This window comes from Polyodon spathula, chromosome 12 (genome assembly GCF_017654505.1).
Source record: "Polyodon spathula isolate WHYD16114869_AA chromosome 12, ASM1765450v1, whole genome shotgun sequence".
NCBI classification, from domain to species: Eukaryota; Metazoa; Chordata; class Actinopteri; order Acipenseriformes; family Polyodontidae; genus Polyodon; species Polyodon spathula.
In genome coordinates, this window is record NC_054545.1 from 30,919,287 (window position 1) to 30,944,490 (window position 25,204).

The window sequence follows — 25,204 nt, forward strand, 5'->3', positions numbered from 1 at the left end:
TCAGCCCCATTGAATGTAGTGCTATTAAGTGCTAGTCTTTGAGCTGTGGCCATGTAATAGTATACTGGTTTCCAAAATTACATTCCACCAACCATGGGAAAGCAATGATATTTTCTTAAGGTTTAAGTTGATTAGATTTTTTTTTTTTTTTTTTTTTTTTTTTAAATCTTAAAAAGCATTTTTGTGAAAGCAGTCTAAGAAAAAAATAATGCACAGGTAATAGCTAGGCAGATAATCTGAGCGTCCTGAAAGCGTGTGTGGTGTTGTATGGGGGTGAGTGAAGCATACACTAAACACATACTGAAATAAATTATTGCATTCTAATTTACAAGGTTCAGATATGCCTTGAAATGAACCAAATCACAAGAAAATATAAATATACAGTAAAATAGCCAACTATTCAAAGTGTAGTTGCTGGTGGTGAGAGTCCTATTTTGCTGAAAAAATTAGCCGTGCACTCATTTCATCTGCAGGGCACCATACAACATGCAGATCCTGTCTCAGGTGGAACAGTAACCTACTTTGGTACAAAAATATACGGTTGTCAGTGTTCGTTCGATGGAAGGATCGAGGAAGACACTACTAGACCCACAGTCGTAAATTTCAAGACCTGTCTTGAAAAATCTGTAAAAGCCATAAGTCCCATATAGTGCAATGGTATTCTACTGTGATGAGGAATGTGGAGACTTGTAAACATTCCATAGTTCAGGTGGGAGATTCTTTGAGAGTCAGAATTCTTACCTCTACCCTGTTCATAAGAGAGCTCTGGTTTACCTGTTACATCCTCGGGGGTTTCTCCTGGCTGGACATGTATGTATTGTTATATGTGGCGTTCTACAAAGACAACAAGCTCAAAGTAGATACACTGGCGACAGCTAGGCATTATGTAAGGACAAGTTTTCTACTAGACTGGTCAGCTGCTTTCCTTTTGAGGCGTTTGCTTGGGTGGTAGTGTCACCATTTGATGAGGCTGGTAATTTTTACACCAATTACAAGGCAATGCATCTCTATGCTTACCTTAGGGTACCTCATATTTTACAGGTATACCGCATACCACTTGCATACGATTACTGGCAGATGGGAATCGCCACAGAGAAGCTGGTAGTTACTTTTCTGCAATTCTTTTTATACATGATACTCTTCCTTCATTTATCCACCTGCCTGATTAATGCAGTACCCTGTGGTCCAATATTAAACATCACCATCAATGAAAATGAGGCAAATACAGTACTATTTTTCAACACTTTTGTGATATCTTCTGGGTGATGCTGCTGAGAGAAACATTTGGAATTGATCGCTGTAAGTAGCTGTTACATCCTGTTCCTTTCAAGTACTGTAAAATGTTTTTTTGTGATCAATTGTATTTATTTTGAGCACAGAAAATGTTATTTATTTATTTATTTATTTCTTGCTATGAAGTAGCCTGATTTAAATTTCCAAAAATCTGTTGAATATCCTAGTGGAAATATCTGATCTTTGTCAGGGAAAGTACTTATCAATTCCAGGGAAATTGTTTCAGGGATAAAGAAGCCATAATAGTTTTCAAGTAACATATGACAAAAACAGTTTTCAAAAGGAAAATATTTGTCATCTCTGTTGAAAAAGCATAATATTGGGAGATGTGACATAAGGAGCAAACTATAGACTTTGGCTGAGCAGTACAAAATATGTAACCAGGCTGTGCATCATGAGTTTGTGCCAAAAATGTAACCCTTCAGCTGAAAAGATCCCAAGGTGTGTTATGGTATACTTTGAAATGTAACCTTAATGTAATCATTTCAATGTCATTTTTTGTATTAAGTTAATCAGTTGTACTTAAATATGTGGCAGAACACGAACTGAAATCTAAGTATGTTGCCCTACCATTGATTGTTCGAATGCAGACAGCTTTCTGCCAGTTTAATGATTCCTTGAAGAAGATAATCCAGTTACACAACATGACAATTGATCCTGAAAACAGTTTGTGAATCATTTTGCAGTATACCTCCTGCTTGTTTGTCATTATCTCCTTTTGGACAATCACTTACATGGTAAGATTTTTTTTTTTTTTTTCAGTTCCATAATATGAATATCACTCACAATTTTCTAATTAAATGTTTTTACAGTTTTAAAACTGTTGACATGAACTTCTAAGACTTTAAATAAAATACATTATACAGTATAACATAGACAAGAAACATAAGATGATGAAATTATGCAACTGTCATGTTGACCTACAGCAAATGTGTTATTTATATCCTTGGTGGAGTAGTGTATGTATGTTATGGTGACAAAACAGAGTGACTAACATGCACATAGCATTCTCAATCCATTGTATATTTTTTTAATATACTACTGTATAAATTGAAATATGAAATGTGTTATTTATATATACTGAACATGAAATATTACATCAGTATCATTAACCCACATATATAATAGTGAACAAATACTAATCCAACATTTCTTTAATCTTATTTATAGCCAACCATTGTCAAAATAGATTAATATGTTTTTTCTATCAGTATGATCTGTGAATACATCCTGACATTGGAGGTCTATATGTGCGAGGTTTTAAGTAGATAGAAAAACATAGCAACCACTGTTTGTACAAAATTGAATGTCTCTCATCTAAGTATCCATGTAATTGGGATTCCAAATCTGGTTTTGTTTGTTATTCATTCATTCTTTAAACTTATTTTAAAAAGTTTGAGCACAGGATTGTTTCTAGCAATATTTTCTCTACTAAAGACAGTTACAAAATGCTTCAAATTAGTTTCCTACAATTTTTTCCCTTTAATTTTTTTTTTTTTTTAATGTTGTTTTAAAACAACCATTAAATGACATGTATATTTAAGAGGACAATCATGTTTGCAGTCCACATTACTGTATTCTGCATATATGCAGTGACGTGGTGTGTGATTCAGGTTTGTTTACATTTATATACCTTTCATGCATTACAACAGGCTGTGCATCACGAGTTTGTGCCAATGACTGCAGAACACATTTTAAAATCAATTAAAAGAAAGCAAAAAAAAAAAGACACTGGAACAGCCAGTAGGATGGTTATTTAAAAGGGTAAAACTGTAGAACAGTTACATTACAAAGTAATTCTACTTGAATAAGATAGATACAGTAGGTGTTTAGGCATGATGGTACACAGACTAGCGATTCACAGTTTATGGGCTACTGTCAATGGGGTTGTATAGATTGTCCAGAAAATGTACACTATTTTACCTCATATGCATCGTTAGGATCGGTGGATTTCCCTTACCTTTTATGACAGGTAATTAGTTTATGTCCTGTCTATTAAAAACGAACAAAGCGGAAACAACTATTAAAAAGCGGCCTGTCTATCTGTGGGTTCGATATGATACTATGCTAGCTTACGTTGCATCTCCTATTCACACTGCCTTAATGCATTATCACCACATGATTCAGAATAAAAAGCAATAATGTGGTTTCAACTAATGTTTATCGCACATTTAAGTACTGTAGCAGGTATTATGAAATCGATCACCCAAAATGCTACTTTATTTTCCCAGATAAGGGTATATTTGAGGGAGCTTTGTCTTAAGAATCATTTATCCTGTTGCGATTAAAGTTAATACAATCTAGGCTATGGTGACCAGATTTAGCGAGTTGACTACTTAAAACTATATTTTGAGAACTTACCAGAACAAATGGACATTTGTTACTTGCTCATTTTAGTACACAAATAGCAATACTACTCTACACGTAACTTGCAGTACTTGCTCAGAAGCCATGTCAGGCTTTGTCATTTGGACAACAAAAAACAATGGAGGAACAAAAATAGAGCAGGCTATTTTTTGGTTTTATATATTGATCTTTATTGAATATGACTTGTTTCCAAGACAGGTAACATTACAATATGAAATAATGCACAGAATGACAACAGCATATTTAATTTGATAAACAGAAAATCTGTTTCTGGAAATACTGTGTGTTATTTTGCCCCAAAACATTGTAAACAAAATTGCCAACACTTTCTAGGCAGAGTCTGCATACTGGATCATTAGAAAAATTAGAAAAGTATAAGGCTTGTTTTACCACATTCAAAATAATTATATTAACATTTTCAAATACTGCTCCACATTGGACAACACACACCTTATCGAGGTAACCTTACTCTGCAAACCACTGTGTACAACCAGTAGTGTGTAAATGCCGTGAACCCCCTGATAAACAATGCAGAAATGGGATTTGTAGTTTTGCTTAGACATGCTAGCAGTCAGCTGTTAATGCCCTTTAAGCAAAACATACCCCAATATACATCCAAAACAGACTGGAAATTCAGTTCTAATGAGCATGTCAAAGGTACATTTTAAAAAACAAGACTGGATGTCCTGGTCTGTGTAAAACAAATGTTCCTCTTCACCAACTCTTATTCACCTTGGGTGGGGGGGGGGGACAAAAAAATAATAAACAGCATGTACTGTACAGTACACACTGACAAGCAAATTGTACAGGAGTTAAAAACAAATAGTATATATTTAAAAGTAACTAAAAATCAGCAGGACCTCTATTCTGGTTGTCACGATAATCTCTCTTTTATCCACTGAACTTTACAGCTGTCACCAAGTTACTGCTATGGAAAGACCAAGTCTGGAAGATCTCTGCCTGGACTCAAGAATGCCCAACCAGTAGGGGGACGCTGCAGCATGATCAGGTTAACTATTCCCATCTGAATTTTCTCCCCAACACATGGTTGTGCTCCCCAGCCAAGAAGGCAACTCAGCATGACCAGGATTGAAACCCCTCACTCCTATGCAGTAGTATCTTTTAGTGAAAGGGAAAAACATCTGCATACTCTCTCCTAAATACAGGTTTACTAATAGTGTACCTGTTTTGTAGGGCAATGATCATGGAGCTGCTTGCTGATTACACCTTCCAGGTAACACAGTTCCACAAAATTCTCCAGAGCTGGGTAACAGTTTGGGATGTCCAGGTGGAGATCTTCTGTCATTGAAAACACCCGCTTAAACCCCTACAAAAATAAATAAAATCATGGCACAAATCATTTTTGAACTGTTTTCCACACGTTACTTGTAAACCAACATACTATACATTGTACATATAGCAGTGTTCAAGGTAATCCCATTTTTGATTAAACGTTACCCAGTTAAACAAAAAAAAAGCCTCACCTGGATCATTTGGTCAGCAGTGACAAGTCCAGATTCCCAGAAGGATTTCAGCAACTTCATCATCCTCTTGGGGCTCTCTCTATTCATTGACTCAACAGCTTTCACAACAGCCTTGAACCATTTAATGAGAAAAAATAAAAATGAACTTAATCCAGCCCTATACCAGAATGCTTGTGAGCACATTCATGCCTGCTTCACACATCTAATGCTTAGAAACAGACCAGTAGCCATTCTTATTGTGACTATAAACAGTACTGGCTTAACATTTGCTTTACAAATTAGTATAACAATGCTGCAGGTATTGAAAAAGCTGTGTGAAGTGGTAAAGGACAGTTTTGTGCAATGGTAGTTGGACTTACTTTACCTCATAGACAAGCTCATGGTGAAAGTGTGGCACCTCCAGCTCACGCACACACCTCTCAGCCTCCTTTGCATCCTCAGAGAACAGATACTCTTCCAGCAGCAAGTTCATCTACAAATTACATTTGAAATACTGAATTTGAAACGATACGATCATTGGAAAATTAGCTTCTGCGGCATGTCCCAAAGGTACAAATAAAGATTCTGAAAAACCCAATTCTGTTACACAACCAAGTCAAGTTAATATAAATGTTTTGGCTATAGCCTTCATCTGTGTCTAGTTCATGTATAACCTCATTGGTCAGCACCTACTAGTGGGAAAAGGAGGGCGAGTTGAAAATAGCTGTCTTAAAGGATGCCTAGAATCAACTGTTTAAACTGTGTACCTCTTTAACAAGCTCTTTGACAGGTCTCTGTCCTCCGCCTACCCCCCAAACATTGTCCAGACGCAACACACCTCTCTTCATACTGAGCAGCACAGCAGCCCGATTCAGTGTCACCCTACAACAGAGAAGAGAAGTTTATTTCACAATGAAAAAATTGAATAAACCCAACCTTCTCATGCTCACTTAACTTGGGTATTACTATAGTAGCAGGTAAAAAAAAACACCACACACTAAACCAACAAGTCAATAAATAAATAGAGCCTTATGCATATCCACAAGCAGAAGTGTGCCCTAGATTTACTAAGTCACAACAGTCTTTCACCAGCAGGCCTAGAATTGTTTGCTACTGGTGCAGGATTTATTTAACACAAAGCCCTGTAAGTAAGTGATACATTTCTGCATGCGTACGAAGACCTACCGAACATGATCACAATCCACTTTGCCTTTGTAACCTTCCAAGTAATCTGCAGGGAGAACATGGTCAGCTATTGCACGAGCAATAAACTGGCCCAACATCTTTAAAAAAAACAAATAATCAAAAACACCTGTTAGAAAACCACTTGCACCACAATCAAAGGCATTATTGTGGAAATCTGCTAGTGTAAAATATTTCATGCACAAATAAGTATTGACTACACATTAACAACCCCCAAAACAGACTGCTTGAGCAACTAAGTATACCCAACTGTTTCATTTGTACATGTATATATTTTACTTGCCCAATGTTTCAATGAGAAAGCACTGAAAAGGCTTTGGTATAACTGTACAAAGGGGGCACAGAGAGGGTCACTAGGGATCTATACCCATTAATGATGTCAAATGGCACAAATCTGAGGTTACCTGCGGTGCTGCCGGCGTGTCCAGGATCAGTTCGGGCAGCTCTTCCAGCAGGGCATCGAAAGCGACAGCCACATCCCCATTGGATAGACACTTCCCCATAAGATTAGTGAGTAGACAGGAGGTTAGCTCCCGGTGGCTGGCCTTGCCATCCAGAGACAGGTTCACAGCCAGGAATGGGATCTCATACTTTCTCCTGCCAAGGGTTACACCTTCCAAGAGAGCCTGAGATTGAAAGATCAAACAGGGTTAGTAATGTTGATCTAATAACCTAAATCTAAATAAATATCATCAGTACCACTTTCTTTTTTGAGATCGTAAAAAGGTTTGTTAATAAGACACACTTGCATATCATTGCCACTATTATTTAATAAGGTATTCCTATAAAAGTATGTATTACAAACAATACTTAAGGTTTGATAGTGCTTCTACATACAAATCATTTTATTTTTAGACCACCTAGCTCCCTTTTATTTTCAAAATGTAACCTACCAGCACCTCACTGGTGTCTCCGTGCTCGAAATACTCCTGTATAATAAGGGTCACTGCCTTGTTAAACTCTTCATCATCCAGTTCTAGGACAACCATTTCATAAACAGTTTCCCCCTAGGAGGAAAATGAATCCAGGATATACACACAGCTTTCAAATACGGCATGGGTGGTTTATTACATGATTCATGTTAAAACATAATTCAGCTCCATATTACCTCTTGAGCATCTTCATCTTCACAGCTTGGGTCCTCAAGATCATAGACCTCTGGGGGTGCTCCCCAAACACCTTTCCCTCCAGCAACCCCTTGAAAAAAAGCAAATTGTTAACTTCATCTTTCTTTTTTTAATATAGGATAATTGAGTTGTTCCACATCAAATGGACTCAATTTTGTAATCTTCCCCACCTTGCCTTCTTCAGATTCCTTTTATGTTGAATATGGAAGGACCTGGAGGTGTTTTACGGAGATTCACATTTTGGGATTCTTCCTAAAACACTTAAAGATCCCTCCATACGCAATATCAAAAGAATGTGATAGGAACATGGTACCATTTCATGTGGAATGACCCAATTGTTAAATTGACTAAAATTGAAACTTAATTAGAAGTGGAGAATTAATAGTCTAGCAGACGGAGGTTGTGTGGAAATGCAAACACATAAAACTCCCTTTGCCTTTATTTAAAAAAATCACAGACTGGGTACAAGTTAGATGGGCTGTGGTCTTGAAATGCACGTTTGACTTTGCTGTACCTCTCTTGGGCAGTCCTCTGCCCTTCCCAGACCTACATTTCCTGTCAAACACCCGGATTGTGGGACTCCCAGGCCGAACAACAACAACGTCCACATTTTCCGAGAAGGACTCGCGTCCAGAGTCCCGAGAAGAGGACTTTCGCCGTCTCCTCTTTGCCTTTGCTTGGAGCCGTGCCTCCTGCTGCTCTCGGTCCAGAGATGACGGCCAGTCTCTCTCCGGAGCCACTATACGATCCTTACCTGACAGAGACAGAGCCTCGGGAGCTATGGGTAGAGACAGAAACAAATCAATTTCAAATAGAAAAAAAAAGGATGAGATTTGAAAGAGATTTAAAACTGAAAAATATAATATTATTACCAAGCGCCACAGTATCGCATTGTTGAATTTCGGTTCCCATTTTTAATCGGATTTAAGATTTTTTATTTTTTTTCCCCCACAATTAAAACAGTCTATCGCTATGGCAGCCAAGCAAAAGATTGTTTTCCTTCCGCCAAAATTTTAACAATGTTTCATAGCACGTCATTTGATGTTCTTATCGCTGATTGGATAAAGAAAGGTGGTGGGCGGTAATGAACTAATATTTATTTATTTATCTATCTGTCTGTCTATCTATCTATCTATCTATCTATCTATCTATCTATTTATTTATGGCAGTTCAACCCAACCCATTCCGTGTTGATAGGTTTAAATCGTTGAATGAACATGTGACAAAAACGGGCAGGGAGTGAAAACAAATGACAGTTACTCTGCTCTGTCCCCAGAAAAAGGATCGAGATTTCTAAATGTTTACCAACGCTTGTAAATAATAATAATAATAATAATAATAATAATAATAATAATAATAATACTCAATCAACTGGGTTCTTGAAAGGCATTTCATGTTTATAATTACATTGATTTTGGTCTGGTTTTGTAAAATGGTACATTTCTCTTTTCAGTTGCATATATATTGTCATGCTGATTTCTCATGCAGTAGTTTCATGTGTTTATTGGCCTATAGTAGTTACTTACATTATATTTGTTGAGACAAAAAAAAAATAGGAACACAGGTCATATGTAGCACACGCTTGTGTAAATAGAGTTATTTATTTATTTATTTATTTTAGGTTATTAAGACTGGATGGCCGGGTCAGATAATTTCAAAGAGGGCTGATGGAACATCGGTTGACAGGTAAATCTGTATCTGCACAAGTTACTGCTATTTTCTGCAGAACAGTGTAAAAGCGAATTCTGTATGTGCCATTCTAGAGAACAGACTAGAGATTGCTCTGAAGGAATTTGTAATTATTGAGGAATTGCCAGGTCTAGTCGTGGATCAGTATACGTCTAACCAGATGCATTTTGCTACTACATCCTATTGAGATAAACCAAATACAGAAAGTTAGAGTTGTTTCTATTTATTTATTTATTTTTTTTTTTAGAGGACTGGCAGCAGTTTTTCAGTTCTGTGTTTGCTCTGATGTCGCAGACATTGTCAGTGCCCCGGTCTGCCCTATTCTTGCAGAGCCCTCTCTAGCTATATCAGACAGTCTGCTGGTGTTTTAGTAAGTGTAATTCTCTATCTGAGTTTAGGGTCAGCTGCCATGGCATCTGTCTGTTTCTTTTGATTATCCACAAATCCCCAAGCAAAACACTCACACAGAAAACCACATTTAAAACCCAGATTGTTTTATTGTTGCACATTGTATAAGGTTTATTCAGTTCTCTTTACAATATGTAGTTCTATTCAAAGGTGATCATATAATTGTTGCATATAATAAAAGTACTATCTGCAAAGTGATCTGCTTTTCACACCGTTTACATGCAATATCTACTCCTTGTCTCCACCGTGTGGGCAATATAGAAATTTCGTTCGTTCTAATCACAAACTTCTGGGATAATAGTGGTGCAGTTAAAGGGTAGGTCTGGATTGTGCAGCCGCAGGATTCAAGTGAATACTTTTTAACAGCATACTTGATTTGAACGAATTTTCAGGCCCTTTATGTTTGTGTGTGTGTGCGCGTGCGCTTATATTACTGTAACTTTAAAGAAAAGCACTACTACTACTACTACTACTACTACTACTAATAATAATGTATTTATTTTCTAAAATGCACTCTACTGTGACTGGAAGAATAGGTTTGACGGTTATTTCCTGTCGGCATATTCCAGCGCATTGAACTGCCCCTTTAATTGAGGAGGAGCTCGGTTTAATTTCGCCAGCCTCATTCACTACACAGACAGCCAGAATGCTGCAGAATTCTTATCTTTAACATACCCTCTTCAAACAATTAAAATAATACTGTTTGGGGGAGAAACTGGGACAATAAAGAGAAACATATCCAATTTAGCAAGATGGTGTCCTGGATCATCTCAAGATTAGTGGTGTAAGTATGCCAAATCTTATTTTTGTTGCAATATCGGGCAGTATTTGTGATTTGTTTTTAAATGTACTGTACAGTTTTGCTGTTAGCAATGTCATTCTAGGGCATTAGGTTAAACCTCGAGACAGTGGTACTCAGTAATAATACTAATCGGTGTATTGTGTGATATTATTATTATTATTATTATTATTATTATTATTATTATTATTATTATTATTTAGTAAATAAAAATAAATCTGATTTAAGAAATATAGGAAATGCAATGTATTAATGCATTCTGCCTAAAATAGGGCGCATGAAGCACACCTTGCTTTTGGCCTTTTTTTTGCATCAGACTCTTTACATTATTTATGGTTGTACAGCATCATGATTATAACAGTGTCATGTCTTCAATAATAATTGCTATTACAAAATACACCTAAATAACCCAAACGTATACTTTCCCGGTACTGTATATATTGCATTGTGAAATATTATTCCAGACATGAGGTATGCATTTAGTTTCTTTTTTTCTTTCTTTTACTGAATCATAGTCATTTGTATAAAATACAACACAATTATGTTTTATTTAATGTTAAAAGATTCCTGATTCCTGACATAATGTAAAATGACTCCTTAAATGAATGCAGATTGGGTAAGGTCACAAAGGTGGTCTGTACATGCTCAGTCTGTAGCTATGTGTCACCCCCTTTGTCCACTGTTGATCACTTTAAGGCAAATGCAGGCTGCAGATATGATAACACAGTTGGATTTTATTTAAAATCTAACTCTGCACTAGTATGTATTGTCAGTTGTTAGGCCCAGGACTGTCACACACAGTAGAAGAAAAATAAAATAAATACATTGGAAAATAGGTTATGATAAAGACACACTTTTCACATGTTTTATTTTTTATTTTTAGGGTTAGCTGTTGTTTTTGATTTGCTTGATATCACAGTCCAAAGTTAGACCACGACATGTGTGGCTCTGGGAATGTGTGTCTTCTTTATGATTGGGCAGGTCAATGAGGGGCACACTTTAAATCAGGCTGTGATCTCTCTGGGCTGCTGGGAAGGCTCTTGGTAATACGCATCACCAACCAGGAAAGACATTTTGCAATGCAGAAACCTGTCCCCTACCTGTCGTGATGCAAATACTGATCAGGGAATTAAGCTCTTCCAGCACAGTGCATGACATCAGAAGAGTTACCAATCAGCTTTAATCAGGGAACAGGATTAGTTAACACTAGTAGCAAGAGCACTGCAACCATATGCAGATGTGTTCTTTATGCATAAAATAGATGTACTCTTGTATTGTCTTTCCTTCCCTGGTTTTGAAGATCAGATGGGGGAATTGCTTAGAACCTCCTGCCAATGCTTCTCCTTCAGTCCACACTAGCAAATAGATACGTCTTATTTATTCTATTCTTCAATCTCTGTACACTTGTAAGTTTGAACCCCACATGTTTTTATTGTGTTGTTTGACCTTAGTGGTGGTCATTTTATTGTTTTCCAGGACCCCCTTGTAAACAAGGCCTTGGTCTCAATGGGTACATCTCCTGGTTAAATAAATGAATGAATGAATAAATAAATAAGTAAATGAAAAGTTGATGCTGCTTCCTGGTACCTAATCACTGAATGGACTGGAGCTACCTCCAATGTTCTAGTTTAACTATAGCGTTGAATTTGAATTATTTGCATAGTCTGAATTAATTTAACGGAAAGAACCAAAACAATGTCAGTAAAGCTAACAAAATAAATATGTACATTTAAAATAAATTAAGTAAAAAAAAAAAAAATGAACAATAATGGTGCAAAGTACTGCAGTGTTAATCCTCCGTTAGAATACCTGCAGGACTGTCAGTGAATACTGCATCAGTATAAAAATAAAATAAAAACCTGTTTTTCCAATTTTGTTTAAACTTGATTGGGTTATTCTTTACCCCAGGCCTTGGGGCATATATGACGTTTTACATCAGCACTGGATGTAGGTCATAGTGATTTTTAATTAAGTAATACATTTTAGATAAAAAATGAGCAAGTAATACAGAAAAACATACCACATCAAAATTTGTATTGACTGTAGAGCACCTCATTTTAGTTGTACAGGCTTGCTGAATTTACAATTCAAGGGCCTTAATACCCTCTGGGGATTTCCACCAGACACATACATATACAGTACCAGCTTCCTTGTCCTATGACTTAGAGTAGTGGAAAATAAAAAACCTTGTTTTTTAGATATCTTTTAAATAATGCATAATGTAACGCCCTTGTTTTTCAGGTCTATATATTTTTTGGTAGAGTCAGTGGGTGGATTGGAGAAAACAAGACTGGAAATCTTTAGGGAAACGTTACAGCAGCTGTCATCGATACAATCTGTTTGCCGCCACCCTCTCTGTGATTGTCATCATGTTCCATTTGGTCATCCTTTGTGATGTTTCACTTTCAGAGAAAGTGGTTGCATTTTCATAAGCAGCATGTTAACATTGTTTGCCTGTGTGCATACCACCTCTGAGACCAGATGTTTTTACAGTGATTCTTTAGAGTCCACATGCATCTCTGACTGCGATTCACATTTGTGCAAGAGGAATCACCAGGACTGAAAACCACAAACATACTGGGTTTGATTCTCAAAGATTCTTTTACTCCAGATCGTCAATCAGAAACCCAGTGAAGTTAGCAAACTAGAAATGTGCCATTCTGACTTCTTCACCCAAGCCAGTGACACTCATGTTGAATTCTAGTGTGTTAAGCTGAGGGAAACACAAAACCACTTTCTGGCTTGGAACTTGTTTTCAGGAGACTAGGTTTCAGGCCACAGCATGACACACTAGGGGAGACTTAGGGTTTGATACATCAAAGTTGCCTCAAACTAGGTCTCCCGGTCTCCTGGAACCAGGTTTCAAACCACTGCTTCTGAAAAAGTGGATTGGTGTTCCCTCAGCTTTAGACTCCCCTGGTGTTTTGTATGCTACAGTTCCAATTCCAGTTGCTATTAATACTTTACAGCTTAGGCTATATTTTAAACAAACCCAAGCAGCTAATGGTAAGCATAGAACTGAAAATTCTTTCAAGGTAAAATATTTATTAATTTATTATATATTTATTTTTACTGTTTTTGCCAATTTTTCAGCATTTTGTAATCTAAAGCTATGCAAAGTTTCAGACAGGCAGTTGTACAAAAATAAAATGAAATAAAAAAAAAACCTGCAAAAATGATCATTTGATTGAGAGAAGAGAAAAAAAAAAAGTCAGTCTTCACCCAGTGGCAGTTACCGTCATATTGAAGCCATGTAGATTTAAAAACTACCACCTGCTCTCCAAGCTGCACCACATTTTCAACATCGCGGGGGGATTGGCAGTTGAATTGCCACCTTGCCTATACACCAATATTTCTAGGCAGCACCAAATGAACCGAAAGGCGAGGCCCATTGCCAGGTCATCATTGGAAACGAGAATTTGTTCTTAATTAACTCATCTGGATAAATAAAGGCTTTGATTAATTGATTGATTGTCAAACCAAGCAATTCTAAAGTTTTGTCATACCTACTTGTATCACCTGCTTTTAATTTTCATAGAAAATCACAGATCTTAATGGGACCGTTATACCTGTGAAAGGGGGTAGCATCGTTGGTTACTCTTGGTTTAATCCCAATTCAAAGATTTTTTAAATATGCAAAAAACATTTAGTAGAAAGCAAGAAGTGTAACTGCACAAGGGAGAAAGCCCACCTGATTGATACCCTTTAAGCTGCCAGTAAGTTCAACAGTCCTTTAACTTCTGCACCCTGTACTGTACTTGGACTGATTGTCAGCTAATGTCAATTCAGCCTCACTAAACTCCCAGAGAAGTGACCTCTGTGGCAACAAACAGTCTATTATTTTCAGTGTGCGTCTGTCTCGTTAGATCAGCAAAATACAACAATCAGGATCCGATCCCACCCTCCGCTGTGGCTGTGTGGAGAAGGGCTGAGAAGAATGGTGAATGGTAATCCCTCAATTGAGCTGGCACTGGGGATGACTAACGGGGGTTCAAATGGGTTTCTGCCAGCTCTGTCCTCCCCTGCGCTGCCAGAGAAGCAGCACAACAGTACACTGAATTAGTAATTAGGGTTTTAATAGCAAACACATCATAAACTATGAAGTTCATTGCTAGAAGCAGAGAATGGGTTTCTGTCTTGGGTAGTCTGAAGGCTGTGTTACTGGCTTACAGTACATTTTACTAATCAAGAGGTGGAATGAGGCACCTAGTTGCTTGTCAAACAACAGCACGACTTGATATATATATATATATATATATATATATATATATATATATATATATATATATATATATATATATATATATATATATATATATTATATATATATATATATATATATATATATATATATATATATATATATATATATATATATATATATATATATATATATATTTGCCACCCAATTTGGAGTCCAGTTATGTTTTTTCTCCTCACACAGCAGAGACGTTCTGAGGGCGTGTGAGTGTCCTCTGATCTCACAAACCTAAAGCCAGAATCGCTTTTACGGCAAGCAATCCAGAGCACAGGTGGGCAGAGAACAGAGCTCAGCCCTGCTTTTGTGCACTTTGAATGTGCTTGGTGTTTGGCCAGTAGGGTTCGCTGTGGCATGATGGAGAAGCAATCCTTGCTGGTTTCTCATCCCCCACCCCGGGAGCGTCAGAGCCAGTGTGACTCTCCCTTCGGAGTCCCCAGCAAAGTTCGGCTTCTTTGTACAGCCCGGACGTGAACTGGCGCTGTCCAAGCTGTGTGACTCATCCCAGCGGCAGCGTTTAACTGGATGAGACACTCTGGGACCCCTAAATCTATTTATTTGAAGGAGTCAAATTTTCACTGCTAACTGTATGTTAAATTTGTAGAAGATATTCTTTTTGCAGCTCTGACATTAAAAATGTTTATAAATGTTTACCAGAGTTTTTTTGCTCAATATTTTTGCAGTTTTCCCATGCTTTTCCCATAGTTATACTATGCATTTACCATAGTTTACCTTGATTTGCCATGTTTGTTAATGTGTTTTACAAAGTTATGCTTTCTTATCACTGAAATACCAGTTTGCTAGGATGAATGGAAGTCGTTTCATTGGGGCATTCAGTGAACTTCTGTTTTGATTAAATGAACGGAGGTTCTGTGTGTGTGAGTATTTGGACCAGTCTTACAGAGCTTGTTGTAAAATATGCTGGTATTTCTTTCTTTTTTATGTTTTGAATGAAGTTTTTCTGCCTTGTTTAGTTATTGGCAGAACGAGTGTAGAGGTTTTATTCTGCTGCCCTTTCTTAGTGAAATGAGCTTTGTGAGTAAAGAGAGCTGCACTTGTTTCTTACATGCGCCTCCTTCAGGTAGGCGTTAGACTGATCACGTGACAGGAAGAGACTTTGGCTAAAGTCCTGTACCAGACCAACCTTAATGATTTGGTAGCGCTTTAACACATTTGCTGTCAAAGAAGCAGTTAGCCCTTAGTGTTACTGTATATTGATTATCTTTGCATCCAATTACTAAAATAATTAGAGCATTCGGTATTCAAATGTTACTTCTATGATATTTCGTTTTGAGTCATACAGTAGGAAGTTTGGCCATTTACCAAAACTATTAATACGTGCTAAAATGTCCTCACTGTCACTTTGTTGTGTTTGTTTTACAGGTTAATATTTGGGACACTGTACCCAGCCTACTCTTCATACAAGGCAGTGAAAACAAAGAATGTTAAAGAATACGTAAGTATGCTGCCTTTATTATCCAGAATAAAACTATAGCATGCTTTTAGCAGTCAGTTTTGTAATAGATGCATGTTTCTGAATTGTCAGGATTCCAATGCTCCAGGAACATCCAGCTTCCAGGGGTATCTACACACAGACCTAATCCCAATCACAGATTTAACCTTTAACCCTAAAGTCACTGGCAGATTGCATCATTGAGTCCCCCAGCGGGACAATGAAAACACTATTCTCTGTGACAGATGTGAGGATATTGAGGACCAATCACTACCCTGTGCATACTCAGAATTACATATTTTTACCATCTGGGCACCATCTGCGAGTCTGTAAATTCACGGGGCAGGAGCAGTGGCTGAGCGGAGAATCGATTGTTAGAGTTCCTTCTCTGGCTCAGAAAATGCAATAGAAAATTGAAATGACTTTGAATATTTAGCATGAGTGTTTCGCTCTGGCTCGCTGAGAACCGCCCTCGCTGACGTTTTCATGGGCTCTGCTTTGTTTTCCATCAGGTGGTGCCCTCTTTGTGCCCAGTTAAAACAAAAATGAGAGTCAGTTGGAGATCAAATCAAAAGATGTAGCTTTAAATTCCAACACCATTTAATGTGTGTATGTAATCAGCCCTGGAAGATTCTAACTGACTGTGCCCAGGCAGGAAAGAAACTACCTTAGCAACCATTGCCATAGAGACCCGAAAATCCTTGGAACAGGTCCATTGGAGGTAGTGTCAGGGAAGTGGAACAGAGTTACACTGCTGTTGCTGTTGGAACCAGTTTGTGAAAAATACTAAAACAGAGTCCTTAGTGCATAATAACACGGAGATGCAGTAGTGATCTTGAAATCACCAGGAAAACAGCAGTAGAACTGTATTGAAAAAACACAAAATACAAAGCCAAAAATAAAAAGTACAGCAGCAAAACAGCATTTTTCATGTCTTGTTTGTTTTCACCCCAATCACATTCCTGCCTATCAGTCCTTGATATGGATATTTAAGTTGGGCAATGACGATAACACAATGTTTTTATTTATGTTTGAGCGTTTACCTGCCTGACTTCAGCAGTGCAGTGGCACACTGAGTGTTTCTAGAGCTGCAGTTAATTATGTATTTTGCCCCCTTGAGCTTTCCTAGCGCAAACACATCCAAATTGTCCTACTTTCTGTCCTCAGCCTATTTTGTCACATTTTATATGCTCAGAGTCATTCAGATTGAAACCTGTGAAAATACTGCAACTGATTTAACATAGCATTTTTCGATCGGGCTGTGGAGGAAATCTCAGTTTGACTCTCTCTTGAAGGTATTTGCCCCAGTTAAAATCCCAATCGGATAAACTGATGTGCAAGAAAACCCCATTACTGTTAGTAAACTAAAAGGGTTATCGCCTAACAGCAGACCACGTCAATGTGTGCTAGAAAATGCTTCTGATTGTAGTCGTACTAACAGCTAGTGGGTGGGTGGTTTCATTGTTTTTGAGGGAAACACTTCCTTATAACAATCTGTACACGTTTTTAAAACAGTCTAATACTATGTTAAGAGGAACAAACTTTCATAGAGACAGCTCTTCCAGGTATGTGTACGTATTCTGCAGGCTTGCATACATATATTCACCAGTGGTATAAATATCAGTGATAATGTTTTAATTGCACATTCCCTACTCATGAACCCAGGAATTTCTTCCTGTCAGACCTTTACACAAACAGCTAGACCATACTGCATGACTCATTAGAATAGAGGTGTTGACCAGTTCTTCATCTAATTTTCCAGGATTGAAATGGTATTTTGTTGTTTATTTTTCTCTTTGCTCCTACTGGTCCCACTCATTTTGGGTCTGAATCTGGTTTCTTTTCCAGGTGAAGTGGATGATGTACTGGATAGTCTTTGCGTTTTTCACAACAGCGGAAACCCTCACAGATATCATTCTTTCTTGGTGAGTATTTCAATTTTTAGATTGATTCTCACAGATATTCTTTCTTGGTGAATATTTCAATTTTTAGATTGATTCGATCTACATAAACTCCTGTTACAATAAAAAAAAAGCGTTTATTTATGAATTTATTATTAAATATGCTCTATGAAAATGTTCCAGCTTACAACATTTTTTTTTTAAAGGAACACTGTCTTAAAATAAAGTTTTACTGTTAAAAGGCTTTTCTCTCTTAATAACGCTGTCCATCGTATTACAGAAATTCTTCGTTATTTTGACAGGCAAGTGGATTGGGCATGTCACCAGGGCTCTAATGACTTTTAGTTGTGCTCAGCTGAAACAGTCAGCGCTTACCAAGGTGACAGGATCTGGCTGTGCCCATAAGGAACAGACAATTAGAAAAAACAGCTGTGATACAGGCAACGACCTAGACCTAGGTTATTTAGTCTGTATTTAAAAGGCGTGTTTCAGGATTGGTGCATTGAGTCACAGAATCTATAAGCAACACCTGCTGGACAACTTCTGAGAGTTAACCGGCTTTGATCACTGTGTGAGCTTCAGTCTTACTGGACTATATCTTCAGTCTTACTGGACTATATCTTCAGTCTTACTGGACTATATCTTCCTCTTTTGGGCAACCTTCATGCAACCTCCCCCCCACCTCATAGTAAATGTATTACATGGTCAATTTGCCTGCAGTGGAAAATCAAGTCAATGCTAGAAGGAACATAACAAAGCATATTTCCTCCCTCAGGTTTCCATTTTATTTTGAACTGAAGATCGCCTTTGTCATCTGGCTGTTGTCCCCCTACACAAAAGGCTCCAGTGTGCTCTACCGGAAGTTTGTCCACCCAACGCTGTCTAATAAGGAAAAGGTACTTGTCTGCTCCGTATAAGTTTGCACAGGTGGAGACTGCGCCAGCAGAAACAACGCTCCTTACTGTGATCAACATCCCTAGTGTCTTATACGTTGCGTCTTCATGCATATATGGTGATTAATTCCAGCATTTGATGTGACCCACAAAAAGGAAACATCGAAATACAATCTACATGGCACTGGGGCCAAAACTAGCCTGTTTCCTAAAAAGCCCCTGTGTCTGGGTGATTAGCCTGAGCAGAAAAAGCCAATTAAACCCAATGTAGTTTTTCTTCTGCCAGCTCAGTATTATTGCAGTGGTTCAGTTGTGACACTGTGTTCCTTTGCGTCGCTTGTTGCTTTTGTATTTGAAGGAGATTGATGAGTACATTACCCAGGCTAGGGACCGGAGCTATGAGACTATGATGACGTTTGGGAAGAGGGGACTCAATCTAGCAGCCAATGCCGCCGTTACTGCAGCTGCCAAGGTGAGCAGGGATCAGAGGGTTTCCTATCTGATGCTTTTATTCTTTTACTCTTCAGTATTGCTGTTGCAATACAGTATTCCAGCTGAAGCAAGCCACAGATAACAAAATGTCAACGTTTCTTTTGGTATTATTGAAGATGAATTCATATTTGTCCATAGAAATGTTTGTAACATGCATGTGCACAATCTCAGCTGTACTGGAAAAACGTTGACTGCTCTGCAAATTTTTTTTTTCTCCAGATTGTCAGTTTGGTAGAAAAGCTAATCATGCTCCATTAACACCTGTAGCTTGTCCTCCGAAGGCTCTGGTCTCTCTGTGAGATGGATGGGCGTTGCAGGCAGGCTGTGTAATGAGGTTGTGATGCTTTCAATACAGGGTCAGGGAGTTCTCTCAGACAAGCTGCGCAGTTTCAGCATGCAGGACTTGACACTGATCCACGACGAGGAGACGGTGCACCTGCGCAGCTCAGACCCGCCCATGCACATGTCCACCAGCAGCCTGCTGGAGACCATCACCGACTCCAGAGGGGGGGCCAGCGCTGGCCGTGGAAAAGGTACAGAGCACCCCATTTCCAGGCGTGATGAGACTGGCAGCACTCTGATTAGGGTAGTTTTGGGAGACCAGCTGGTCCTGGGTTTGAATGCCTGGTAGTAGAGCATCGTACAAACAGGACCCCAGTGAAGACGAGATGTGTAAAATAAATAAATAAATAACAGCCCATTCACACCAGACATCTCATTTTACATTCACTTATTTGTACATTGAAAGAGATATCTAGTCGAAATGTTTGTCAGAGATCGGCCAGAGATCACAACAAAGTATTTGCCAGAATTCCAGTACTGTAAATCTTATCCTGCGTATAGATGTCCTCCCATGCATAGGACACAAACTGGGCACAATGACATGTCTTAAACAATAAGAGACACCCTACACACAACATATTAACATAGTATGAAAATACAGTATGCCAGCTCAGCTTTAACACATGAATAATTCCACTTGGTTATGGTAATTTCCTCTAAGAATGAAGTCTGCATGTCAGCCCTATAGTCCTGTTCTCTGAGTATCTGTGCAGCCTGTGTAGCTGGGGAGATATTATCTCACAGGTGGTTGGTTTCTGCAGACTCAGACCTATCTGTTCCATTTGTGACATGATGACAGTTAATTGCCCTCAATGGTATTCTTTTTCTACACAACTGTAGATGGTGGTTTTGTTATTTGAACATGGGATTATAATGTAGAACGATATAGTCCTTGAAAAATACAGACACAAGCGCTAAGCTCTGTCAGCTTCTAGTCCATGCCAAGTTGGTGTTGACAGTTTTCCCATTTATCGATTTGCTGCGAACCTGGGTATTCAGTAAGTATCAGTAATTTATTTAACCCAAGACTTGCTCCAGGTACTGTAGAATAAGCAAATAGCACCTATTATAGTATGATTGGTATGATTTGGAGAGTTTAACGTTGAACTTTCTTTGCATTGGTCCATCATTTTCTGTACAGTATTTCGTTGGATTTAGTTATATTTCCTGGATGATGAAAATATAACGTGTAGCATTTCCTTTTAGAAGATGGCCTTCTACAGTGACACCTGCTGGTGTGTATGTAGTTCAGTAGTAATCTGTGACAAACCAGCTTCTAGGCAGATAACACCCTCTAGTCTGCAGAAGGTGCAGGGCAGGTTAACTAAACTGCATTATCGCTTTTACCTCAATTTTATTGCTTAGTATACTTTGACATTTTTATAGCTGGACATTATTATTATTATTATTATTATTATTATTATTATTATTATTATTATTATTATTATTATTATTAATGGGCTCTTTCCTTTTCTCTTCCAGCCCGACTAGAGGAGCTACATCAGAGTCAGAAGCTCGACGGGGACCAATCAGACACGAGGACAGAGCAGTCTGACGAGGACGCTGCGGACAGAGGCCCGAAACGCACACAGAGCGTGAAGACGGTGAAGAAAACCACAACGAAAACAGAGGTACCGAATATGCAGGAGTCCCCCCCCTGCAAACCACAGAAAATATCTACAATATGTACGCCAATTTCGGAGGTACAGGCTGCGAACAAAATCATTCCAGTAAACTTTACCTGGTAGATATCGCTATCATTTCGTTGGTCTCAGATTTTCCTGCATTATGGTAAAAGTGACTTGGTGACTTGGCTAAAATGGTAGTTTATTTAAAGCTGTTGAAGGATAGTTATTGAACGCTCCTTGCTCGATACTTCAAAACTGTACTTCCGCTCAACTTTCTAAAGTCGCATAAAGGAATTAAGTCGCCATTGAAAGCAGGTCAACCAAAGGAAAAGCAGTGATTGGTACTCAAATGTGAGCCAGTGTATCGAGATTCTGGGAGTCTGAGTTCTTTATAAGAAAGTACCATTAAAACCAAATGCCACATTAAACATAAAGTGTGTCTCTTTCATAAAGGAAGTCTTCTACAAAGTGATGGGAATACACATTCAATAAGACTTACTGGAAATATTTTGTAAGCCGTACATATTTTAATGTGCTGTGATTTTGACCTGTCATAGAAAACCTTTAATAAAGGGTTGGTTTTGTATTTTCAGTGAAAGCTCGCAGTTTTGAGATATGTGCTGTGTGTTGATATTCTCACTGAGGAATGCAGACTTGGAATAATTAAGCAGGGAAATGCGTACAAAATCCAGGCTGTAACAATCAGCTCTTGTCTGCCTTTAAGTGTCTTCTCTGTTGATGCTTTCAGCCTCAGACGAAAACCGTGAAGAGGCAGCCAAAGAAAAAGACGACAGCGGCACCCAGCAGCAACGAAACGGCGTGAGGTCCTTCAAGAGCGTGAGGGGTCCGTCTGCCTGTCCGCCCGTCCGTCTGTCTATCTGCCTTCCGCACGGCCACACACATACACACCGCTGAACGACCCTGGCTTCTAGAGGGGCTAAGATCACACCACTGTTGAGATGACCCGGGGGTACTCGATGCTGCAGCGAGCGCAGGAGAAGCTGGAGGTGCTTTACAAAACAGTTTGGTAACTTGCTTTGAGTTCCGTATCTTGTCCTGGATTCATTTGAGAACTATTAACAACCCCTTGTTTTAAAGTTAGGGCCCTCAACAAAAGAAAGTAAGCTTCTTACCAACAAGTGCTTAGCATGCTGCCATTATTTGAGGGCCTCATCTTTTGGTTACAAAATAAATACATGTTTTGTGGAAATTTTCTCAACCAACATGACAACAAAAAAGAGGGTACATTTTAAGTTTCTAGTTGAAAAAAGTTAGTATGTTTACTCAGTAGAGTGGTATTGCATACAGTTATGTTTTTAGTTCATATAATAAAATAAAATCAATTTTTTTTTATATAGCTAGTAGTATAGGGCATAACTTATATCCAAAGTGGGCCCTAAGTTTGAAAAATCACGCTGAACAAACTGTAGAAATATCATATTTAATCCAACTACGCTGTGTTGTTATAAATCAATGTGACATGAGGCATAAATGCGCAGTGAAAATATAATAACCCAATATATATGCATTGTAAGTGGGATAAAGAAACCTACGGCAACAGCAGAATGTTATTAGCAGATTGATATTGTTTACTGTGAAGCAGAAGTTTAGTAAATTGTAACCAGACACTGCTGTCAGCTAGGATTTTGTTTTTAATAATAGAGAAACCTATCTATAATTTAGAAAATGTTTTAGGGGTTATTTCAGATTTGCAAACAAGCATCGTTTGGTCTGCTTTCCTGGTAATCATTCATTAGTTACAGAAACTGACTTTATTTATACAAGTACTATATATTATATTTGTATATATGCTGTATATGTATATGTACAGTCATGTACTGCATATACTGTGTGTCCTATATGTACTAGTTATATAGCATATACAGTATACACAGGCAGCTAGATATAGTATACAATCATGTAAATGTATGTAGATGCTGCAATGTATATATACAGTATATATACTCTATATGGTCATTCATTTGAGAAGTCTTCTGTTATAAATGTCTATTTAGTCCTGTTATCATTATAAAGTAATTATTTTGTTAATATTGGTATAGTTTCAATCCAGTGTACTTCTGTATGCTGTAGTGAACGGTTTATATTATTAGTGTAAGGAAAAGCAATGGATCAAAGTAAAAGGCAGATCATGACAGAAGGAGAGAAGAAGTACCACTGAGCAATCGAGTGAAAAAGAAACATTTTGATTCGTGTGTTTGAAAAGAACAAAAAGATGTCTCGGCTGAAACATCGATTGGGTTTCCTCTACGGTACTTCTTGCATTGCTGCACTTCAGATACCTGGAGCGCGATCCCTTTTTATTGAGGATTCTTTAAATGTGTCTTTTGCACATTGCCATTGCCTAGTGAATGCCTGTCACTGAAGTGCTTTTCCTCCCTGTCCATGGGCTGCATCGACTGGCCTCTGCAAGCTCACTGCCCTAACAGTCTGCTGCTGTGTTCCTCAAGCACATTCTGCTGCCATTCCCCCTGTGAACACTAGAAGCAGCAATGGAAGTATGTCTGGTGAAGGTGGACTGTGTGCTGTGGCTGCATGAGAGCTGCAGAAGGCACAACTCCAGGTTTATCCCAAATAAAACACATCTGGAAAGGGCAATTGGTCAGTATTTGACTTGGGAGTGAAGATAGCTCAGAGGGGTGATGTTACAGGGATGAGAGCATTCACATTTTCACTTGGTTTCCAACTTGCGTTTTTGTGTGTTTTGATGAATTATCACTCAAAACTGTGTTCCTCCAAAGTCTTTCTCCTGCCCTAGAGCAGTGGTTCTCAAACTTTTTTGGACCTCTTGTCTGTGGAACTTGACGCCCCCCACTTTGCTTTAAGTAAATATGCATAGGTTAAGATGTGCATGGACCCCCTGGATACATTGTGTGACCCCCAGTTTGAGAACCATAGCCCTTGAGTGCTGCAGCTGAAATACCTGAATCATAATTTCTGCATTAAGATCACTTTTTCAGAGATCACACCAAACTGAGAAAGCATTGTGGGTAAACAGTAAGAAGTATTGAACGTATGGAGGCATGTGAATAAGCAGTTAGTACTAGGAGAAGAAAATACAAAGAGGATTAAAGGGAGACAAGGACAAAAGAACATCAGGAATCTGAAGCGAGGATTACACCTAGATGATTTTTGTGAGCAAAAAGTACAACTAGGTATCTGGCAATGATCTGACTGCCAGTGAGGGGCAGTGGAAATACCAAACAAGCACTTCTCTAAACCCTGCTCTTCTCCAAACAACCAGTTGCTACCAAGAAGTTGTATCGGTCTGGGCCCTGCTCAACTGGGGTTATTTAACTCCAAGCTATCATAGTATTGCTCCAGATACACCTTGTGGCATACATATTGCATTGCAAGGATTTTCAGGGTTTTTCCTCAGATTTACACCACTTGCTTTGGCGATATTTTTTCTGCGTATAGTTTATGAACCACATTTTGTGATTTTGCCCGACAACTGCAGGCCTGATTGTCGGAGTCATATTTAAACTTGATCCCTACCCTAACATTCGATTAAATTACTAAAGTGTGTTGTACAGTACATGCCAATTCAAAGTCAAAAACACTCTGAGCAGTCAAAACGTCCAATTATACAACATTAGTACAATCCACAGGTACACTAAATGAGTCATCCCATGAGAATATAAAAGTTTGTTGCATTGCATAAGTCATCGATATCAGAGTATATGGCAGGCACAAGACTGTGTGTTAGGATATACCCATCAGCATATTTCCATTAGATTGATTTGTGATGAGCTACCAGTGTACCAAGCAAGCATGTTCATAGAAATGCCCTTCTATCATACACACCTTAAAAGGGATATTAATTTTTAGTAACCTCTGCTGGTTGTAAACTTTCCAGAGTATAAGAGA

The 25,204-nt window shown here is 38.2% G+C and overlaps 2 protein-coding genes across 2 annotated transcripts; one reads left to right on the top strand and one right to left on the bottom strand.

Moving 5' to 3' along the window:
- Window positions 1-3,815: 3,815 nt before the first annotated feature.
- LOC121323895 (programmed cell death protein 4-like) lies at window positions 3,816-8,464 on the bottom strand. The gene is made up of 11 exons (XM_041265217.1): window positions 8,326-8,464; window positions 7,968-8,231; window positions 7,435-7,523; window positions 7,220-7,333; window positions 6,731-6,952; window positions 6,309-6,406; window positions 5,891-6,005; window positions 5,509-5,616; window positions 5,145-5,255; window positions 4,844-4,987; window positions 3,816-4,392 (listed from the first exon to the last, which is right to left on the bottom strand). The coding sequence occupies exons 1-11, from the start codon at window positions 8,363-8,365 to the stop codon at window positions 4,375-4,377; spliced, it is 1,323 nt and encodes a 440-aa protein (XP_041121151.1). The 5' UTR covers window positions 8,366-8,464; the 3' UTR covers window positions 3,816-4,374.
- A 1,701-nt stretch (window positions 8,465-10,165) lies between these two features.
- On the top strand, window positions 10,166-23,077 carry LOC121324667 (receptor expression-enhancing protein 2-like). Its single transcript, XM_041266775.1, has 8 exons — window positions 10,166-10,334; window positions 15,991-16,063; window positions 17,909-17,985; window positions 18,737-18,857; window positions 19,213-19,326; window positions 19,702-19,879; window positions 21,171-21,319; window positions 22,065-23,077. The coding sequence occupies exons 1-8, from the start codon at window positions 10,303-10,305 to the stop codon at window positions 22,137-22,139; spliced, it is 819 nt and encodes a 272-aa protein (XP_041122709.1). The 5' UTR covers window positions 10,166-10,302; the 3' UTR covers window positions 22,140-23,077.
- Window positions 23,078-25,204: the final 2,127 nt, after the last annotated feature.

Coding starts and splice junctions, on each gene's coding strand:
- LOC121323895 (XM_041265217.1), bottom strand. CDS start 8,365: ATGGGAACCGAAATTCAACAATGCGATACTGTGGCGCTTG. Junction 7,524..7,967: donor CAGAGGACTGCCCAAGAGAG/GTACAGCAAAGT, acceptor CTTTTTTTCAAG/GGGTTGCTGGAGGGAAAGGT. Junction 4,988..5,144: donor CTGCTGACCAAATGATCCAG/GTGAGGCTTTTT, acceptor TTATTTTTGTAG/GGGTTTAAGCGGGTGTTTTC.
- LOC121324667 (XM_041266775.1), top strand. CDS start 10,303: ATGGTGTCCTGGATCATCTCAAGATTAGTGGT. Junction 17,986..18,736: donor ACAGATATCATTCTTTCTTG/GTGAGTATTTCA, acceptor TTCCTCCCTCAG/GTTTCCATTTTATTTTGAAC. Junction 18,858..19,212: donor CGCTGTCTAATAAGGAAAAG/GTACTTGTCTGC, acceptor TTGTATTTGAAG/GAGATTGATGAGTACATTAC.